General features: G+C 32.6%; 3 protein-coding genes across 4 annotated transcripts; 1 reads left to right on the top strand and 2 right to left on the bottom strand.

Moving 5' to 3' along the window:
- Positions 1-1,468: 1,468 nt before the first annotated feature.
- Positions 1,469-8,264, bottom strand: LOC137812100 (pentatricopeptide repeat-containing protein At2g34370, mitochondrial). The gene is made up of 4 exons (XM_068613993.2): positions 8,151-8,264; positions 5,688-5,763; positions 2,905-4,976; positions 1,469-1,819 (listed from the first exon to the last, which is right to left on the bottom strand). The coding sequence occupies exon 3, from the start codon at positions 4,954-4,956 to the stop codon at positions 2,917-2,919; it is 2,040 nt and encodes a 679-aa protein (XP_068470094.1). The 5' UTR covers positions 4,957-4,976; positions 5,688-5,763; positions 8,151-8,264; the 3' UTR covers positions 1,469-1,819; positions 2,905-2,916.
- A 1,029-nt stretch (positions 8,265-9,293) lies between these two features.
- RGTB1 (RAB geranylgeranyl transferase beta subunit 1) lies at positions 9,294-12,643 on the top strand. 2 transcript variants are annotated; one of them, XR_011081233.2, is made up of 10 exons: positions 9,294-9,405; positions 9,974-10,036; positions 10,180-10,330; positions 10,407-10,523; positions 10,810-10,876; positions 10,965-11,113; positions 11,251-11,384; positions 11,464-11,562; positions 11,648-11,763; positions 12,258-12,643. XR_011081233.2 is itself a non-coding variant. In XM_068613992.2 (10 exons), the coding sequence occupies exons 2-10, from the start codon at positions 9,983-9,985 to the stop codon at positions 12,350-12,352; spliced, it is 942 nt and encodes a 313-aa protein (XP_068470093.1). In that variant the 5' UTR covers positions 9,294-9,405; positions 9,974-9,982; the 3' UTR covers positions 12,353-12,643. The 2 variants fall into 2 exon arrangements, 1 of the variants encoding a protein (XP_068470093.1); XM_068613992.2 differs by having other exon boundaries at positions 11,688-11,763.
- A 4,212-nt stretch (positions 12,644-16,855) lies between these two features.
- LOC137812101 (Galactose oxidase/kelch repeat superfamily protein) lies at positions 16,856-22,068 on the bottom strand. Its single transcript, XM_068613995.2, has 3 exons — positions 21,731-22,068; positions 21,431-21,645; positions 16,856-18,491 (listed from the first exon to the last, which is right to left on the bottom strand). Exons 2-3 carry the CDS (start codon positions 21,491-21,493, stop codon positions 17,241-17,243), a joined length of 1,314 nt encoding a protein of 437 aa, XP_068470096.2. The 5' UTR covers positions 21,494-21,645; positions 21,731-22,068; the 3' UTR covers positions 16,856-17,240.
- Positions 22,069-22,685: the final 617 nt, after the last annotated feature.

Below are 22,685 nucleotides of genomic sequence, written 5' to 3'. Positions count from 1 at the left end.
GAATTGGTTGACTCAATGTAAATCCATTAAGTTTTGAAAAGATTATTTATTGAATTTTTAGAAACAATATTGATAAACGATTAAGCATTTATAAAATTAAAATGATAAATTTAAATATATTTATGGGTATAATGGATGAGTTAGATAGATTTAACTATGAACCAACCCATGAGTGATGATAAATGAATTATTTTATCACCATTACCAAAGGGTGGTGATACTTTGAAACCACAAACACTAATACACATCCATTCTATATATCAATAAATTATTATTTTAATTATATTTATTTTATTTTTTAATTTAAAATATTATTATATTATTATAATTGGATGTGAAAGGTATGTTATTTACTATTTGAGTGTTAACCAAAAATTTTCCTTACCAAAAATATTAAGTGCGTGCAGCCATAAATAATCAATGTCGATTTTATTGGTAAAATTCCATCATACGACTTCATTAAACATTAAATACACAAAGATCTTTAGAAAAGTTAAAAAATTCCATCAAATCACATATTTAACTTGTGAATTTTAAGACATAAATTGTCCCCTCAACTCCAATTTCTTATATAGGTTCTTAAAATAAGAATTTTATCTTTATTTAAAAAAATTACATCAAATAACATGAACTGGATGTAGGAAATCATATTTATTTTCATTTTAAATAAAATTATTTAAAATTAAGTTTTCTTAAATATAAATTTAGATTAAAAATAATTAATTTTAAAGTACAATTTAAATTAAATTACGCAATAAAATATTAATACAAATAAATTTATTTTTTCTAAACAGTAAATTTAAATAAGGTTTAACAAAATTTTAAAAATTAATCTTATTAATAATAACTCCAATTTGATAAATCTAATTAAAATATATAATTAACGGCAACAAATTTTTGTCATCTAGGGTTGGGTTGGGTTTCTTGTACAAAAGCTCTAAAAAATTGCTTATTTATGAAAAGCAAGTGAGAAAGGAGGGAGAAAGATACATTTGAAAGTTAATAACTATGGAACCCACATTAAAAATGAGTGAGGAATTAAGGGTTCTTAAATTATGTGACACTAGTGAAACCACATTACCAAAAATGAGTTCTTCCACATGGCCTATAAATTATGCTGCACTATTTTTCCATCTTATCCCTTCTTCTCTCCCTTTCTCTTGAAAGACCTAACTACTGGAGCCTTCCATTGGACCTGAAATAATTTCCCTGGACCTGCTTCCATGCCTAAAGCGAGTTTGTATGTTGCTAGAACAACAATCTCACGTGGTTGTGCCAATGTACCTACTAAAGTACATCTTACCCACTCCCTATTCAACTGACATTAACTTGCTGTCACGAGAGAAACCTCATTATTCCTTCTGCATGATTGGCTATTTTGCAAAAGGGGAACCCCACCCACGAACAATCCTAAACGCATACCAGCAAAAACTTTCACAGAGAAGAGACAAGCAAGGCAAAAACAAGGTTAGAATAATAACTCCGATTATTTGAATTTTGAAATATTGACAGTCAATAAAGTTCTCTGAAAGTACATCAACTTTTCCCTTGTCTCGAGAGCAATAATAATTTATATCTAGAATGACCAATTATATAAAACTACCCATAAAGAATAATGCATGTTGCAACCTGCATACATGTGCCACTGCTTGATTTAGTAAGGAAGAGTCTGGTTAAACAAAATTCCAATCTCCTCGTGGATATAATGTTCGATTTTAATTTAGTGACCATGACATATATGAACAATATCCCCTATGAGCAGTCTTGAGGGGTTTAGCGGCATCCATGCTATTCAATCCATTTGGTAGCCAGGATACACCTACATAAAAAATTCTTGTGAGGCTTTCCCCAATTTTGCTTCATAACACGGTTGACGAAAATATCAAAGGTGAAATACGATATACGGTTAAGAGAACATCATAGTAATCCACAAATTGATATTCTAAAATGACAAACAAATGCCCTGGAACAAGTCCTTATATTACATAAAAAAAATAGACAGACAGGTTGATCCACTACAGGTTAAAGTAAAACAACATGGAGTAGTCAAGCATTTGCCCGGGATTCAAATGATGTACAGGACAAGGCTGAATGATTATTCCATGTCCAATGGCCAAATGAACAGTCCCTTTGACAAGTGTTTTGCACTTGGGATTGAAGGATTTAATTTTTTTCATTTCCCTAAGACAGTTTTCTACATCAGAGACGGAAATTGTAGGGTGAATGGACCCACCATCAACCATGCAACAGTCCACCAGCTATACATAAAAACTATTAGTATACTTCTCTCTTAAATCATAATGTTGCCTGTTCTTAAGAAAAAAGGGAAGGATCAACAATTAAGAGTCAATACTTTACATTTGTTTAAGTTAATTAACTTGGCCTCAGCTCCACTTTTCATTGTAAACCCAAATACGAATTGCAACTGCAACTTGCGGATATGAAAATTAAAATCTAATTTTGGTATATTTTAGGAAGCAACATTAAGAATAAGGATATATTAACACCTGTCATAACTCTCTGGTTTTACCAAAGCATTCAGAGTTTTATCATCTTAACAATTTAGTCAGCTTAGGAAAGGTATAGCTGCAATAAACTACCTCTAGGCTGGAGTTTTACTGGCAAATTTCACAGCGTAGTTGGATATGGTACATACTCTAGAAACTAAGCACACAATACATTGAACAACAACCATGGGATGTATGAGCAGAGAGAGTGGGTATGTGCAGAGAGAGTGGGTATGTGCAGAGAGGGTGGTTACGTTTCATGTAAGTTGAACTTAAGTACATCGGCAGTACAAAAATATGCTTACCCAAAATGCAGTCATTTCAGTTCCTATATATTCATTTGCAACCAACAAATAACAAAGGAAAAAAAATAATAATAATAAGAGGCAAGCAGTACCTAAGTCCATGTTCACCAATAATCCCGGCAGGAGCATAGCCCGTCTTTAAAATGGTGGAACCTTTTTGCATCTCGGATAATGAGTTCTCTACCTACAAGCTTAGAAATAATCTTCAGGGCTGTGTGGCAATCACCACAAACACGGAGGTTCTTAATAACCCTGATTGGAGAGCGAGCAGAGCTGCTGAGGAGACCATAAGCAACAGCAAGTCTCTCACTGTGGGCAAGAAGAGCTTCTTCTTTGCCTTCTTGGTCTATGTCATGCAACACAAATTTTGTTTCCGGAATATAGCCAGCTTCTTTCATTTGTGACTTTAGACCTCTCAGCAAGGCATATATCTTATCATTTTCAGGATGAGATGTATCTCCTGCTCGATATTCATGGACACGACTTCTTACTTCAAGCAGATTTTTGCTTGCTAACTTTTTTTCTCTCTCTTTTGTCAAGTCCAAGGCTTTTACAGGTACAAGGCCAGCCTTTGACTGATCACTTAAACGTGATGAATCTAGCTGCTCAAGTAGCTCTGCACAGAGATCCCCCAGGCCAGTGTTCCCATGAACTCTACAGAGATTCATCAAAGTCTCCCATATATCAGCATTTGGCTCCATTGTCATCTTCTCAATGAACTCAAAGGCTTCATCCAGATGCCCAGTGCTGCCGATCATGTCTACTACACTGACAAAATGAGCCATTGATGGCATAATGCCATAATCTCTGCTCATGGATTCAAAGTGCAGCATTCCCTCATCAATATCTCCCAGCACACTACATGCAGATAGAACTCCAATGAACATCTGCCCATCAGGTTTAAGTCCCAAGTTTTTAAATTGAGTAAATAGATCAATTGAATCTTCTGCAAACCCATTCTTTGCAAGCTGAGTTATCATAGTATCCCAGGTAGTCAAATTGCGCTCTGGCATATTGTTGAAAATGTTGAGAGCATCATCTACAGAACCACATTCTAAATACATCTCTAATATTCTATTATAAGTGCTGACATGGAGAGGTGACAGATGTTGTAAAGCATGTCTGTGTACAATTTTCGCCTCTTCAAGAGATTTAGTCTCCCCACATTGGTGCATTAATTGCAAACACCGAGGCAAATCCACAGGAATAAGTTGTTTTTCCAGTAATTCCAAAACTTCAACTGCTTCCTTCACTTTACCCTCTGTGCAGAAACTATCAAGTTCCTCAAGTGTACCTCTATATGGACCATCATTAGATGCCTCAGTGGATTCACCATCAGGATTTGCATTATTCGATAGATGAGGGCCAACCACTGATCTTTGTGCAATATTAAAGTTTGGAGAATATTGACCATCTTTTAGACTCTGCTGAAACTGTCCAGAACTTGCGTACTGTTGACGCATTTCATTACCCCGTCTGTATGGAACAGTTGATGGCAACTGAAAACCATCAATGTTTTTATTTAAGCCCCCTCTAAGATTTCCCTGTGATTCTAAAGGCCCAGGTGAACTATATGCATTGGGAGACTGCATCCTTTGTCCAGGATCTTGTGGCCAACCATGATTATCAACAAATGCATTTGGATGCATCCCAGAGGCCTGTGCATTATCAATGCCAAGCTCAACTTGTTGCATTTTCATGTTGTCTTGACCAAAGTATCCATTGACACTTCCATTATGTCCCACCAAATTATTCCTAATGTTTGTGGGCACATTTATATGGCCTACATCTGCCATCTGACGAGCTCCATAAGAATTTTGCCCCAAACTTGTATGATTATTGCAATAAGACTGACCTGCATTTGCTTGGGCAACATAATCAGGTCTTTGCTTATTCAAAAGCTCATTAGTATCAGCCTTCTTCCAGCTTTCCTCATAAAACCCAACATGACTTTGCTGGTAACCTAAAGAGTCATCATTTTGATGACCACCAGAAAACTGAAAATCAGTCCTTTCAACAGCAGTGCTCATAGCCCTCAATGTATTCAGGCATTTGATACAGTCTGCAATGTGTTGTGGAGAACATTGTTTGCGCAACTTCAAAAGAGAACTAACAGTAACTGATGAGACTCTCCTTGTAGTCATTATGTGGGAGTTAACATAATCTGAGGAAAGACAAATTGAAAATAAAATAACATTAGAAAAAAGCGGAAGATATTGGGAGAATGGGAAGAGTATCAACTGTCCCCAAAACCTTTTGAAGAGACAATTAAATAAAAACCCCATCTCCATCATTTCATGAATACGTGTAGGAGGCATACAAAACAGTGTTGGATATACATTTGTTATTGCGTATTGCAGACAACTGAGCAAGGCCTAGCCCCAATTCAACACTGGCCCAAAGGGCCAGATCAAAAAGCACATAGGACAAAAAGGTCCACAACATAATAAGCCCCTAGAGCCAAATGGCTAGGACCAGCCCATGAACCAGTCCATTTAAAAAAAAAACTGATTGAACCCACTTGTCAAATGGGCCGGCCTTAGTCCATCCCCGTGGCCAGCTCACTATAAGAAAAAACAAGATCTTAGCTATATATACAAAACAAGAAAAAAGAAGGGAGATGGACAGAGAGAGCAATCATGTCTCAAGTATTTTCTTACCAACATAGACTGAAAACTAACATAAAACTCTCATAACTTGAAATGGCCTTAGCTAGTCTGCTTAGATAATTTGAGATAGTAACTCCCTTTGGTGCTTAATCAGTATATTCAGAGGTAAAATAAGATTCTTACTATAGACTAATTTTAATATGCATTAATCCATTTCAACAGCATTTAAGATTGGAGATGAAAAACGAAAGGGAACAAGAACTTACAGAGTAAATGTTGATCAAAGTATCTTGTTATTGTTACTAATTAATGCTTAAAGGAGCTCAAGTAGTTTATTCGCACCTGTAAGCAGAGATTAGCTTTAAATAAGCAATCACATAATTCAACTTAGACATTATAAAATAATTAACTACTATCGCTACAAAGCTGAAAGCTGAACCCCCAATGATCAGTTTTGCACAATCTAACAGAATACAAGTTCAGCACTATTTTTCATGCTGAGGGCCAGTCGATAATTTAGCTACCTACTTGCACCAGAAAACAGGTGTTCAAGGAAGAATAACACTATTTTTCTAAATATATAATTGTCGCTAGTCAATCCATTTAGCAACCTATTTGCATCAGATAACAGGTGTTCAAGGAAGAATAACACCATTTTTAAATATACAATTTTGGCTAGTCCAGAATGTAATGCATAAAGTTGCATCTTTCAGATGTCGGAGAATATGCACCAAGATATAAACTCAATGACAGCCTTATGTTGAAGCAAATAACATCAGCACTATTAATTTCAACATCTTTGCATCTAATGGGGATAAATATAAATTCAGATTAATGTAAAAGCATATACCATTAACATTTTATTTTTATAATCAAGGCTTAAATTTATTTTTGGTCCTTGCAGTCTCGTGAATGTACTGTATTAATCCCTTTAAATATTTAATCTGTCCATTTGATCCTTGAGTTTTCCAAAATTAAACAATTTGATCTACTGTTAATGGATCATCCAATCACTAACAAAATATTGATGTGTCCATCAGTGATAACAATGCCAGTACCGGTTTATGTAGAATATTAATAGGTTTATGAACTAAATTTAACACTGATTATAGATGAACACATTAGCATTTTTGTTAGCAATTGGATGACATATTAATAGTAGATCAAAATTGCTTGACTTTAAAAAACCGAACTAGATGCAATTAAATTTTTATAAGGACTAAAATTGCACAATTGTGTTATAATGAGGACCAGAAATGGATTTAAGTTTGTAACAACAGAACTGATCACAGGATGCTTTCGTCCGCACTGATTTCAGCATCTTGATATCTTACAGGATAAAAGTTATGCAAGCTCAGATTAATGCAAAAACATATATCATTACATTTTATTTCAAACAAGAAAAATTTCTAAAATCTTAACTCTCTAAATTTATATCCAATAACCCAAAGTGATGTGCTATCGTACTAGCAATTCAGCTCCACACAACAGCCCAGCCAAAAACATAAATATTTAAACATACACAAGTCTAGTTTACCAGGCAAATACAATCGACAAAGGGGAAAACTATGCAAAGCAAAAACTATACAAGGGATTAAAAGGTAGTGAATACATCCAGAGAAGTTTACCCCTCTCAGAATCTCAAATAGACTAAAGCAGAAGCACACTTGACCTAGAATACCGAACCAATCACAATGTCTTCCACCTCCTAGCCTTGCTTGTGGAGGTAGTCTGACTGACCAATATCCTCTCTCCAAATCAATGGACCCTAGAACTCACTCAAAAAACCATTTTGGCCTCCATTTTGACCTTTGCAGTTTGTGTTTTTTGTTTGTGGTTTTTGAGAGAGATGAAGAGTGGCGGTGAAGAAACTAAAGTGTTTGAGCTTTCTACAGTGCTCAGTTTATTCGATAAAACCACTCTTGAATCGATAAAATCACTCTTGATAAAATCACTCTTTCAGGGTAAAATCTTTACAACTAATTGAAACGCTCATGTTTTGCTAGTAAACAATATATGAACTCGGTTACTTGACATTTGGATTTTAAATAGTGCAATGTTTATTTCACATACTGCGTAACAGATTTTTTATTTCACAAAATGATGCGAAATTCTAAGACTACACAAGCATAATAAGTCCATTAAGTTTACTAGCAGAGCAACAAACCACCACCAATTACCAGCATTCATAAAATATTGTCTTCTTTCAGAGAAACAAAAGAACTTAGGTGCAGTGAACTCAAACATTTTGATAAAGATCATTTAAACATTTTATTCCACCTCACATGGTAAGGCACTTGCACATCATGCAACTTAAAACCTAGCAGATACAAGACTCAGTACTATCATATATCATTATAATAAAAACAATGGTATAAATATAGAGCACTCACAAATCATAATCAGCAAAACATACAGAACACCAAAGTAGGAGCAGATATAGAGGGGTCGAGAAGAAGAGTCTAAGAGAAAGAGTTCTCAGTTCGGTTTCGTGTGCAAAACAAGTCATTATATCTCTAAACTAAGCTGAATCAAAGACACAAAACATGTTCACAAGAAAAAAAAAAAAAACTCTGAACCCTAGAGCATAACCTCACTCAGTACAAAAACAATAAAATCCACATAAACAGGGTTCCATTTGATTAACTTTAGCGAATCTGATGGCAAAGGGAGAAAAATGAGTTGCGTGAATGGTTTCTGAAGAATACAGATTAGAGTTAGTGAGTTACCGGTAACGGCGCAGTTGCAGGTTCGTGTCAAACGGAGAATGAAGAGGCAGAGACAATGGAAGAGGCTGCTTCAACATATATTCATTAATTTAAAATATATAAAAAACGTTCTACCATATATGTTATAAATGTGAATAAATAAAACTGGTTTTATTTTTAATATGTTAAAACAAGTTTAGGCTGGTCCATGTACAGTTTTAGAGTTTAATTTGTTGCACTCGATAATTTTTCTAGACTATCCTTTTATTTTAAAATGAGATTTTAAATATAATTTGTTAGTATATAACATTTAAATATAAACAAATATTTTAAAGCTATATATATTTTCTAACAAATCAATTAAAAATAACAATACTATACATATGTATATCAAATATTTCAACTAAAATATTTTGTATATTAGTTATATGTGTTAATATTTCATTTAAATTATTTATTTATTTAATTATATTATGTTTTCTAATTTAATAACTAAATATTGGTTTCTTTACAAAGATTATAAAATATATAAATTAAAATTGAGTATCTAAAACTAATGCTTATTGTCCGGATAGCATTACGTAATACCATTTTACTTAAATAACATGATATTTTCTTTCATCCTTTACAAATTTAAATCAATATAATGTCAAAACCCAATAACTTAATATCAAATACATTTTTCTTCTTTAATTCATCCTATAATTTCTTTAATAATCATTAATCTCGTAAACATATAATTATATTTAATATTCGTGTTCGAAAGCATTAGATGTGAAATTAAAATGTAATACATAACTTGTTAATTATATAATAATCTTAGGTCAAAAAAATATTTATTTATTTCTTAAGATTTTCCAACATTATAAGGTAGTATTAGTCATTAGAAAATCTCATTTAAGTTAGGTTCATATGTTTATTATCTATATTTGTAAAGTAATAAATGAGATTAATGATCTATCGTGATTCACATCCAATAAATATCATCACATATATAGATTGATCTATCATGATTCACAGTGATAATCATATAATAAAAGTTAATTTAGATTAAAATATATTAAAGTGAATTAAAAATAAAACCAGTTTTATTTATTCAGATTTAATAACATATTTGGTAGGATGCTTTTTTATATAAAAAATGCAATGAAACACCCCTAATTATTTTTTGATCTATTTTAAATTAGTGAATATATGTTGAAGCAGCCTCTTTCATTGTCTGTGCCTCTTCATTCATTTTCCGTTTGACGACGAATCTGCGACTGCGCCATTTCCGGTAAGTCACTCACTCTACTCTGTATTCTTCAAAAACCATCCACGCTCGTTTTTCTTCCTTTGCCATCAGAATCGTCAAAGTAAATCAAATGGAACCCTGTTTATGTGGATTTTATTGTTGTTGTACTGAGTGAGACTGTGCGCTAGGGTTCAGAGTTTTTATTTTTTTTCTTGTGAACATGTTTTGTGTCTTTGATTTAGCTTAGTTTAGAGATATAATGGCTTGTTTTGCTGGTAGAATTTGAGATATTATTTCTTAAAATCAATTATTTATCAAACATAGTTTAAATTGGAGAATGAGTATATAGCACTGAATTTGCAATTGTGTGATCTGGTGACTATAGATAAAGTACAGTTGCTCTTGACAGCTATATTTGAATGTTAGGCGATGCTGATAAACATGGTGTTTGTTTTGGTGATATGAACTTCATAAGATCGTGGTTTTGTTATTAGCAATGATTACCATGTTTTGAAGTACCTCCATCCCTGAATACCTTATCTTCTATGGCAATTTCACAGCTATTGCAACCCTCGTGGGCAACTCGATTCTAATCTTTCTAATTTTGTAGTTGGAATAGATGGCAGAGCTGGCAACTGAGAAACATGTTAGCTACATATTATCAGTTGAAAAGGTTTGCTTCCTGTTTATACATTCTTTCTGAAAAAAAACTGTCTTGAGTTGATAATCACGAAACATGGATGACTTGAACTCTTCTTTATGCTTCAAAGGTTAGATATTTTAATTTTTCTTTCTACACATTCATCATTTTTCCAGAGGAAAGATAATTTTGAATCTGTGGTAATGGAGCATCTAAGAATGAGTGGGGCATATTGGGGATTAACTGCCCTGGATCTTCTGGGAAAGCTTGATAGCGTTGATGTTGAAGAGGTTACTTCATGGTTGCTGAGTTGTCAGCATGAGTCAGGTTGGTCAATGTTTCCTTTGTGATTATTTTCGATATCAGTATTATAGTTAATTTCTTATGAGATTGTGTTGTGAAGGGGGATTTGGTGGAAATGTTGGACATGACCCGCACATCCTGTATACACTAAGTGCCGTGCAGGTGTTGGCTCTCTTTGATAAGATGGATGTTATTAATGTAGATAAGGTGACAAATTGTATCCTTACACATATTGACTGATTTTGAAGGTCCTATAATCTGTATTCACAAATATTGTGATACAGAAAAAGCTCTGTTCTTTTAGCAATTTTTTTAAAATATTATATTTCTGTTTTTTTATCAGGATTAGTAGCTTTAGTTGGCCTTCATACTTTGATGTGTTTTTTAGAAAGATCATTGAAAATATTTTATTGTGATTTTTAGTGGAGTTTGATGGATTAGTTACTAAAAAAGTACAGCAGTGAAACAAGTATACTGGATCTTTGTCACTTAACATATATCAGATATTGTCAGCCTGCAAAATGAAGATGGATCCTTTTCAGGGGATATGTGGGGTGAAGTTGATACGCGGTATTTTTTCTTAAGTTCCTTTTTCATTATTGAGCCTGTAAGAGCCTACTGTATTTTTAACTAAAATCCACTGAATTGGTTGTCTTAGGTTCTCATATATTGCTATCTGTTGTTTATCAATATTACACCGCTTGGATAAAATCAATGTGGAGAAAGCTGTGAAGTACATTTTAAGTTGCAAAAATATGGATGGTGGTTTTGGTTGCACTCCTGGTGGTGAATCTCATGCTGGTCAAAGTATGTAATATTATCATGATCTTTACTTAAATTGTTAATTTCTGTCACTTACTCAATGTATGTATAATACTCATCAATTCATCCGTCATCATCTGGGAATATAATTCTTTTAAAATATTTGATTTTCCTATTGTCAGTTTTCTGTTGTGTGGGAGCCCTTGCCATAACGGGGTCACTAGATCTTGTTGACAAGGACCTACTGGGTTGGTGGTTATGTGAGCGACAGGTTAAATCTGGAGGTCTGAATGGGCGTCCTGAGAAACTTCCTGATGTGGGTAAATCTTTTCAAATTTATATTTATTGCTTTATGTGATGCTCATTTCTCTTACTAGGTATTTAGATCATCTCAGGTCTGCTACTCGTGGTGGGTTCTTTCTAGCCTGACCATGATTGATAGAGTTCATTGGATCAGTAAGGAGAAGCTTGTAAAGTTTATCATAGACTGCCAGGTTAGTTAGTTGAATTTCTTTATGGTGTTTATAAATCTGCATATTCTTTGTTTTGTTTACAATTTCGTGCATAAACTATTGTCAGGTTAGTATTTCTGAAACAATTTGTATATTGAAACTGTAAGGACACAGAAAATGGTGGGATTTCAGATAGGCCAGATGATGCAGTGGATGTATTTCATACATTCTTCGGGGTGGCAGGTAGAATACCTCTTGTCTTTTTACTTTTGTTTTTTATTTCCATTTGTTGTGCTAAAATCTTGTCATCTGGGTTTCCTTGGTTAGTATCGGGAACCACCCTGCCTCTCCCTTTCTCATGCATTGGGATTACCCAACTTGGTGACTTCATTCACCTTCCCTTTCCAAAGAGTAATGAAAAACCATTTTTCAATCCTTCGCTGTGAATTTCTGTTGCTAGCTTCATGTTTCAGATAAGATTAACCCTACTGGTTCAACTTGCTTATTATGTTAATGTTACATTAGAAATGGATATTTAATATGATTCTATTTTTATTTGTAGTTGCTTGGAAGGCTTAAGTGATCATATATGTGTGAATTAATAGATTTTAGATTTTGCATTCTCATGTCTCTCACTTTTCCCCCCTTTATAGTACTGTTCAGATAGCCTATATCGTGTTCCAAATTCTTATTCCTTTTATACTAAAAACTGGGGACGTTGATGTTATTTTCTGCAGGACTTTCACTTCTTGAATATGCAGGAGTGAAACCGATAGATCCAGCTTATGCCTTACCTGTTGATGTTGTAAATCGGATTTTCTTTACTAAATGAGGAGTTAAGCAGTGCAGTTCGATCATAATTATCCACTAATGACTCACTCTTGGGAGTTGGATGGATCTACCACATTCGGTGCCAAGACAGTTAATTTCGTAAAGAAAATGTTTACATTCGGAGCTTCTTCAGTTAAATTGCTGTGATAGGACAAAGGACTGTTCAGTGTTTGTAGTCAACCATCAAAGATTTAAAAGTAGAAAAATAATATTTAGAGAGGTTCAAATCAGAGACGATAATGTTGACAAGAATGTAAAATGTTAAATTTAATTATTTTATTTTAGTTTTAAATTATGTAAGAATAGAAAAAGATAAGGAAAATAATTATTTTTATGCTGCATATAGTTTCAATATATATTATAATTGGTAATCTTAACGTGATTATTTATTAAAATTCCGTGTTTTTTAAAAAAAAAACTAGTTATCTTAATTTAAAATATTCATTATTCTCTCAAATATAGTAATTAATATTTTTTATTTATACTTTTAAATTAACCATTGTTAATTATAAGAAATAAAGGAGAATGGATAGAGAATGGTAAAAATTAAAAACTAATATATTTTTGTAGTGAGTAAATAATGGATTATATATATATATAACTTTTCAAGAAAACTATTCTGAATTTCAATTTAGGATTCATAATAAACCTGTTTTGGTCTCCCGTTAAAATAATTTAATCATTGATTATTTAGATTAAAATAAGTTAACAAAATATTTAAATAGATTATCTTACTTTATATCTTGTGTTATTTAAGAAAAATGTTTAAAAATACGAGAAAAGTTAGGATTTCCTAACATACTTTAAAGAAACATAATACAAAAAAACCAACCACTTTACTATACAAATTTAGACAAGTAAAGATTCATTCTTTTAACTCAAATGTAAAAGACCAAACACTTGGTCTAATTGATTCATAATCTACGATAATATGAAAATCCTAACTTGTTCTAAGGAAACTACTACCTTACTATTAATTTAGACTAGAAAAGAATTATTATTTCAATTTAAATTTCACAGGCAAAAGGAGTAACCACTGTATCCTATTCATTCATATTCTCTAAAAATTCATCTTCACAAATAACCAAATATTTCAAAAAAATAAAGAATATGCATTAAAATAATTATATTTTAACCAAAGTCATCAACAAACATAATTGTTTATCTAACCTAGGTTTTTATTCAAATAAACTTAAGTTAACTAAATTTAAATAGTTTACCTTACTTGAAATCGAGAAAAATACCTAAAAAATATGAGAAAAGTTAGGAATTTTCTAACTTGTTCAGATGAAACTTGATTAAAAGAACCAACCACTTTACTACAAACATTAACTAGTAAAGATTTCACCATTTCAACTCAAATCTTACACGTAAAAAAAACAGAAACAAAGATATCGATATACGAGAATAAAAAACCCTACTCATAAAAAATATGATAGGGTTAAATTATCCTGAACTTCGCTATTTTTTAAGTGTGCATTTGAAGAAAAACCATATTATGAACCTATGTAAAAGTTTAAGGGTTTCTAACCTTAGAAAATAAAGTATTTTAGAGAAATGAAAAATGAATTTATTTTATAATACGTAAAACCTTTAAAATAATATTTTATATTTATTTTAAAAATTCTCATCTATAGGGAGAAACAAGTGGTAAGTTGTTTATTCTTTGAGTTAATGTTTTTTAATTCTTTGGTGGAAAATGTTCATTTGTGTTTATTATATTTTATTCATATTTTTTATGTTACAAAAAATAAAATATTCAATAAGTTAACAAAATTAGAAGAGAGTAATTAAAATTAGTTTAAATACACTTATCATCCTTGTAATTTACCTTATTTATTTATTTATTTTAGTTCTTATTATTTTTCTTAAATCATCCTTGGTGTTTTATATTGTTGGCCAGTAGTCTCTCTGTCTTTAAAATTGATCAAGAAATACACTTATTTTTTAACCAAGAAATAGATTGAAAAATAAGTAAAGAGTGATTGCATTTTATTATGTAACATGTGGTGTTAAAGTTTTAATATAATAGTTTGTTTGTCAAATCTTGACCAAGAATTAAACGCGTTTACACGATTAGATTTCGTGATTAACAATGTTCTCATTCAAATATTTTATTTGAGAGCGAGCTTACTTTAATTAACAAAATGGTTCCACACACCATGCCAACTTTTGTATTTACAAAAAGACAAACACAAAAACATTCGCTTCAAGTGTTTTCACTTTCCATGTGTTTTTTTATAAGGCTTCTGGCCATGCTAAACACATGCTGAGATTGTGAGTATAAATATTGATGTTTGAGGAACCAAGAACTCATTCTAAACCAAAATCTCTTCTCTTTGAGCTTGGAGTTTGGCCTTGTCTTCTGTAATGGATTATGGAAAGAACTTCAGCAACAAGAGGAGTAACAATGAAAGTTCAGCAGATAGGAAGAGGTTGTTGATGAGCAGACAAATAGTGATGGAGAATGAGAAAGAAGACATCAACAAAATGGCTGATGCATTCATCAACAACTTCCGCAAACAACTGAAGATTGAGAGAGCAAATTCGTTGAGACGTTTTCACGATATGGTAAACAGAGGTGCTGAATGATTTTAGCTTCATGGAATTGCTTCACTGCCTAAATAATAGTGATTGTTTTGTTACTTCACACACACCAAAGAAAGTGATGAAAGATTCTTTCGTAGTTAAGAAAAAGTTCAGGTTCTCTGTACTTTTGATTGAAAATTTCACCAAAAAATTCATAGCATAATGTTGCAAACACTACATCGATTATATATTAAGATATTTTATAGTATATAAGTGAGTGAAAATAAAAAATGTGGGTGTATACAGAATTTTTTTCATAAATAAATTTATTTATCTAATTTCTTCATATTTTTGTATTTTTTTTAATATTACTTTTTTTTATATGATGACAAATAATTGTTGTTATTTGAGGTATTAGTCTAACTTAGATATCAAATAGTATACCTAATATGAAAAAATTGAATGAAAATAAGATATTTTATAGTACATGATAATTGAGTGAAAATAAAATATTTTATAATACATAAGTGACTGAAAATTTTATGAATTTGTAAGATTGAGTTGAATTTAAAATTTACTTCCTTAAATCTTCTAATATCTAATTATTATTTTTTTAATAAAGTAATTAAAATTTATAATTTTGTTGTATGGATGATGTCAAAAATTTCTTATGGATGATGTAATTTTGGTCCAGGTTATTGTTTGGTGAAAGTCTAAGATGTTTTTATAGACATTAACAAGGGTTTTTCTGACATGGTGTAAGTCAAGGTTATTTGTAGTTAATGTTAACAAAGAAGATTATTTTTTTGACATCATCGTTCAGTATTTTTTTTTACCTACTTTTTTACCAATGTCACCTAAAACAAATTCTCAGTTTGAAAGAAACATGTAACCAACTTTAGCAAAAATAGCATTGGTGACATCAATGAAAAAAAACAATGATAATTACACACTAAAAAAAATTATTTTATTTTTTAATTTAAAATATTATTATATTATTATAATTGAAGTGTAACTTTTTTGTTACCACATTACCATGAAAATAAATTACCAAGTGGTTGTTTGAGGCGTTAAAAACCATTTTTCATAAATAAAAAAAAACGATCAACCGAAAAACTCTATTAACATCCACTAAAAAAAGTCGTGTAAACATCTGTCGAAAACCTTGATTAACATTGACTAAGAAATAAGTTTGACTTATATTGGAAGAAAATAATTCTAGAAAAATATTTTATCAACCTTAAGTGAAAAACATGACTTAAATGAGTTGAAAAGATAGTCTCACTGTTGTCAAGAAAAAAAAAATTGGCTAATGTACTCTTGACCAACATTAACAATAAAATACATTTAGTCAACATTGTAAAAACACTTCAATATAATATGTTGAAAAATACTACTGATAATGAAAATCTTACCAACTTTGGTTAAGAAATAACATTATTGACAAAAAAATTGATAAGTTCAACTAAAAATATAATCATGATGAAGTTTTAGTCTATAAAGAAACCTCCATCAATGTCAATAGAAAAAATTTAAAATTCTTACTGTACAAATAAAATTTAAAATTCTTTAATTTTAAGTATTCAAATAATCATCATAAATTTTTAAAATTTCAAATTCTTTCAAAATTCTCTACGTGTTGTCATTAAAGGTCTCAAATTCTTTGTAAAAATAAATTACTCTCTAAAAAAATCTCTATCAAACACACTATATATGTTGTGTTTTTATTCCTCTTTAATCAAAAGACTAGTCATGCATCAACATCTTTCTGTCCACTTTCACAAAGTTGTAGCATAGGAAACAATTTTGCTCAAAGTTCGGTCAAATAACAATTATAGACCTCTCTCTCAATAAGAATTTTGAATCATGGTTTTCTATTTTGTAAGACACCAACTTTCGCAATAAGAATTTTCCACTATGGCTTTTGGAAAAATCTTATCCAAGCATAAACTATTACTCTTCCAAAACAAGCAACTGATTTTCAAATCATACATTGAAATTGCTTTTGCCACAAGATGGAATCAACTGATTCTTCTCCCTGCTTACTAAAATAAATCAACTTGAGCAGAGATAGAAATGTTTTTTTGATGTTTTCTAATGAATCATATACATCCGAAAAACATGTCTTACAACCTAATATATTGTAAAGAAAGGAAATGGCACAGCCTGAGAGTGAAGCAACATTTACAATATCTGCTCCCTATTCATGGTTGTAAAGCAATGACCTCATTCTATAGCCAAAATCAACAATTCACCTCATCTTTACAATGAAGCCCAATCTTTCCACACAGGAAAGTGGATAAACCTGTTTCAATTTCCCTAACTGTATAGCCAAGATTATCATCAGAGGAGTTTGGATCTCAGGCTTGAAGAACCTGACAATGAACAATATGACTCTTCAAACTACCACGCCCTGCTATAGTCGACCATAAATTTCTAACTAAAGATCTGACATGACCTTTTCCAGCAATATTTTCCCAAAGGTGAGGATTGCTTTCCACGCGTCTGTTTGGACTCGAAACATCAACAAGACTAATGCTCATATTGTTGCGTATAATGCAGAGCTTTCCATTAAGAGGAACAAGAGCAGCAGCATCAAGGGCTCGAGACGTACCTAGATGGAGCCTGCTATCGATGAACTTCTTCCATGAATCAGTTGCTCTGTCATACACTTTGAGCTTGCACCCATCCTGGCAATCAAGTGCATACAGTTGTCCATTCAGCGATATGCTAGGATTACGCCAACCATCGACCATTCCATTACTCACTGGGGTCCAGGTATCAGTTTCCTGTGAATAGGATTCGCATACGACATTGCGATTTGATCCAAGTCCCTTCAAAAACCATGTCCCATTATGAACAACACCAATAAAGGGCACCATTGCTGTGGTCATCTCTGAGATGAAGCTCCATCTGTTCCGATTGGGATCGTAAACTTCAGCAGATCGAAGAGTTCTTTGGATTCCTTCACATTCCCCGCCAGCAACATAGAGACAGTTATTTATTACACAAGAACCAAACAAATGGCGCTTCCGCAGCATATCTGGTGCTCTATGCCACTTATTGGTACGGGCATTGTAGAAAATAACACGTCTCATAGATCCTTTCAGAGGATCTTTTCCACCAAATAAGTAAAGGTGACAACCACTGAGAACTGCACAGCCAAATCCCAATGCTTCAGAATATTCCCCAGGAACAGGTGGAAGAGATTGCCACAGTTGGTAGATGGGATCGAAAGCATGCAATGAAATTCTTTTATCACGATCTCTTTTGATCACATAAACCCATTCTTCTGCCATTCCAAGACTTCTCCTGAGTGAATAAAAGAAATTTCCAGACAGGAGACGATACCATCTCTTGCAAACCGAACGCAGTTTACCATGCTCAACCCGAGGTACACGAATCAAACATGCAATAGCAAGATCATCAGGAAGACCAGGAAGAAGAGGAGGCTGAACTCTTGTCCTCTCTCTTCGTGAGTTTTTGCTCCTATGCGCATTTGGGTTTATGTCAGGTTGGATACATAATTTCGATCCAGGAACAAATTTCCTTGCCCCAGCTACTGTTTTCAGGCCTGAATCTACTTTACAGTAGCAAGAAACAGAGTCAACCTGTGAAATTCTCCATGTCAGTGTGTATAAGCATAATGTAAAAGAGCATATTCACAAGAAGACAGCAAGCTTTACATATTTCTCCTCCCCCCAGTTCAAGGTTCCATAGAACTGAACGGTTCTTGTACAGTTTTCTTCAGCAAAAAAATAACTTCCAGACTACTAACTTAGCAATCTGTTGACTTGTCAAACGATAAATTATTAATTTATAAAGCTAAAAAATTTATTTTCCTAGAAAGGTCATATTAGGTATTAAAATTATTATATATGAATGCAGACAAGGAATTTTCGATGCTCCAAGTGGGATGGTGAGATAAAAAAACAGTAAGGGATTCAATCACATGCATCATACAATCATAAGACCAAGCAAGGTTAATAAAAAGAAAGGGGCAGCTACGTATACACGTACTGGAATTTGACTTCACAAACTCAGATTTGTGAAGAAGTAACAGTTTAAGTTCATAATCATGATTTTAGAAAAATTTTAATACAAGTTAGAGGACAATAAGTTGTAACACTACATAGAAACAGAAACAACCAATCACCATTTACATGATGACATCTCCGAGTAAAGAATGATACAAATCCCATGACTGCTGCAATGGATGTGCCGAGGGTCAGGCTTGTCCAAGAGTCAAAGGAATATCAGAAAAAGGCAGGTGTACAAGGGAGGAAAACTACACACCTTAGTAACATATATTTTGCATCTGTAAGCAAGATCTCCTACTGAGATTCAGAAAGATAGGAAGGTACTGTAGTCAAGAATGATGTTTCTAAAATATCACAGACATGGTACCTAGTTGCAGATGTATGCATGCCCCTTAAATATGGTTTGGAAGATATCACTTTTGTAAAGACATGGAAAGTTGAGTTCCATTACATTCTACCAAATCCCAACATCATTGAATGGAAAAAGCTCTCTCTATGTTACATTCCACCTAATCCTATCAACCCACATGCTCTGCTCTGTTCACTGATTCTTTTGGTGGAATGGTCTGTTCTCTGATTGCAACAACTTATAAGAAACCAAAATTTAAATCCTTGTTTGCACATTGACAGTCCAGGACCCACCATCGGCAATAAAAAACTTAAACAGTGCTTGTCTTTGGACAAATACTGTCATTCCTTAAGCAAACAAATGTCATGACACTTCAGCTTCTACTTAAATTTCTATTCAAAACCCTTAGGTCCAACAATCCTAAAATTTTGAAAAATAGAAAATAAAGGATAAATGTGCAATATAATGGAATTGAAATACGTGCAATAAATGCTTAGTGCAAAAAGTAAACAAGATCAAATAAATCACATGATTTCGTTTTTGAGGCTTAAATAACGGTGTTACATGTACCATTATGATACACATAGAATTATAAGAGAATTTTTCAAGAGAAAACAAGGTGCACCAGGATATAATAAGAGAGATATCTAACAAAAATTTGAATGTGAATTTTAAAAATTAATTACAGAAAAATTAATCCCTAGTTAAAAAAAATGAAATCATTGAAAACTTTAAGTAAGTGCACCCTGCACTTGTTACACATACATATCATGTAAGTAACACTTCCAGAATGATTGAGGGTACTACTGACAAGCAGTAATTTTCAAGGATCAAAAACGGATGTGACAATGTGAAATAAATGATTAAACAGGGATGAGGGAAGATACTACCCTCGGCTTAATTTTTCAATTGAGCTAACAGAAAAGAGAATATCACGACCAGTGCTTTAATTAAGTTAATAGAAAATACTAATATTAATTAACTTTACGGGCAAGGGATGAGAGAACCAAAATAAAAGGAAATATAAAACAGTTCAGAAAACTAATAAGGAGGAAAACGTAGATAAGCGGAACTATATACGAGAGTTGTGATAAATGATAGTTTTCAAAGGTAGAGAATGACAAGGCCCCCGATTCTGATATTGATGAGCAGAAGTTGCAATAATAGTATGAACAGGAAAAAGGTTGAGTTATAAAACACGAATTTAATTTGTGTCTTCTGCATCCAACTTGATAGTGTTTAATGGATAATCACGAGGAACAAAGAAAAAGAGAAAATGAAAAATCATATTCTACCCCACCCCCACCCCAATAAAAAGGGAATGAGTCCTAAATTCTCTTGTTGGTTCCTAGTTCCAACAAATGCTCAAGCTTCAAACCCAATACACCTGAGAAGGCATACAAAGAAAATCCTCCCTGTTACTAACTTATCACAATAAAAAAATTGTAACAATCTCTGCCAAAGGGTGTGGAGTAAGGAGGCTAACACTTCCCATTTGTAAAACACTAGCTAAGTACAACTTGCAATCAGCAAGACGAATAGCATCAACAAAAAGGTTTTGGGTTCATTCCTGCTGAGAAACTAGTGATATGAGACCTTCGAATGGAGCAACCTCCTTTTCCCCCTAAACATTTAGCCCCGTATATAACAAAAAAATGGTAGCATTCTCAGTCAAAGGTGCGGAATATGGACGATGGAGGTTGGGAACTCTATAAATGTTAAGCTGCGTACATTTTCTTAGTCTGGTATATCATGCTTAGGTGGAATTAGAATCTAGGAAGCCACACACAATGTATGTTGAGGTAGCAAGAGACTTCTAAGATCTAACTTTGACTTGGTCAGACATAAGAGCCCTAGAAATAAAAGAGAGCTTTTTCCCATTTAAGAATTCTGAGGTTCAGACACTGCCCAATTGACTGGAAGTTACAACTTACAATCAACTTAGGTCTTTGCCTCTCTTCCAGACACAAACAGAGAAAGATAGAACTTCCGGTTAACCAAAACCTCAAAACACAAAGCTGGTAAATTGAACCTTTTTTTATCATCACAACAAACACACAAAAGGCTGAAACTAAAAGAATGGAGAAAAAAGTTATCCGATTCAAAACAACAGAACTAATTCGATGATAAATAAAAAAATAATAATAGCAATTGAATTTACCAGTGGAGCTTGAACTCTAGAGACCCTTTGAGCATTCGTTGAGCTTTCAACTAACTGGTTCATCTCCGAAACCGAGACTTGCGTATGAACGGATTTTTCAGCGCAAATTAAACATCTTGGTGCAGATCAACACAACCCCTTTTGAACCTAGGCTTCAATTCCCAGAACCCGATCCAGTCCACAGAAGAGAGAAGCTGGTGTCTTTTCCTGAGGAACTGCAACAGAATGAAAAAGAAAGAAATGGGTCATTGGAGTTTGGAAGGAAGAAAGAAGAAGCAAGAGTGGTGATGTGAGGAGCACCTTCTCTCACTCTCCTCTTTCACCTTTGGTTGAGAATGAGAAACCACAAGCTTAGCTTCACAGAAATTGTGTGTGTGTTTTCCTTCTTGGGGATTTGGGAAAAATTAATGTGTTTTTATATATTTATTTTAATGTTAAACTGAGTGAGTTGTGTGAATTTGTAGAATTTAATATAAATTGCATAACTGTCCTCAGAGGACACATCGCTTGTGACGATGGTCCTCTTTAATTAATGTGTTGCAGTTCATGGGTCAAACCAACCCAACTTTGAAGCCAAAGAAGAGAGAGAGAGAAAGGTTTTCTTTTTTTCCCATTTGTTCATTGCAGAAATATCATCCTTTTATGGGATTGTGAACATTGGTTATCACATGATTCCTTAGAACACCTTTTTTGTCTTTTTCTTTAACACATTTGGCCTTTTTCAGATTTTCTTTATATGTTATTGCTATTATCGATGATTCAGTTTTGGAGCAAAGATATTTGAATTCCCTCAAATTTAAGACTTTTAATCTTCAAATTAAAATTCAAAAACCATTTTTCATGCCTTATCAACAACATTGTTTTCTTAATCAATTAACGTCCTTTCAAAATAACACCACCTTTAACTGTCAAATCAAAATGTTTGAAACATTAATTATTTTTCTTCCTCACATATCATTAAATTATCTTTTTTTACACAATATACATTCATGAAAATAAGAAAAACTATTTCAAAAAATATCTTTCAGGGTTATTATTAATACTTTTTGAATAACTTTAAATGTAAACTGGTAGGAGTATTTTAAGTATGAAATTTAGAATCACTATTATAAAAGTTAAAAAATTTATCGCATGTGATCATTTATTATTAGATAATAATGCCAGTCTGTTATTTATAATCAATGTAATATAATTATACTCTCAAATTTAATTGATTTCATTCGGTATGAATTTAGAAAAGAAATAAAATTATTAA

Source organism: Phaseolus vulgaris, chromosome 2 (genome assembly GCF_051622355.1).
Source record: "Phaseolus vulgaris cultivar YP4 chromosome 2, ASM5162235v1, whole genome shotgun sequence".
In the NCBI taxonomy this organism is placed as follows: domain Eukaryota; kingdom Viridiplantae; phylum Streptophyta; class Magnoliopsida; order Fabales; family Fabaceae; genus Phaseolus; species Phaseolus vulgaris.
The sequence above is the reverse complement of the archived record's forward strand: the minus strand, read 5'-3'. Positions and strand labels throughout refer to the sequence as shown.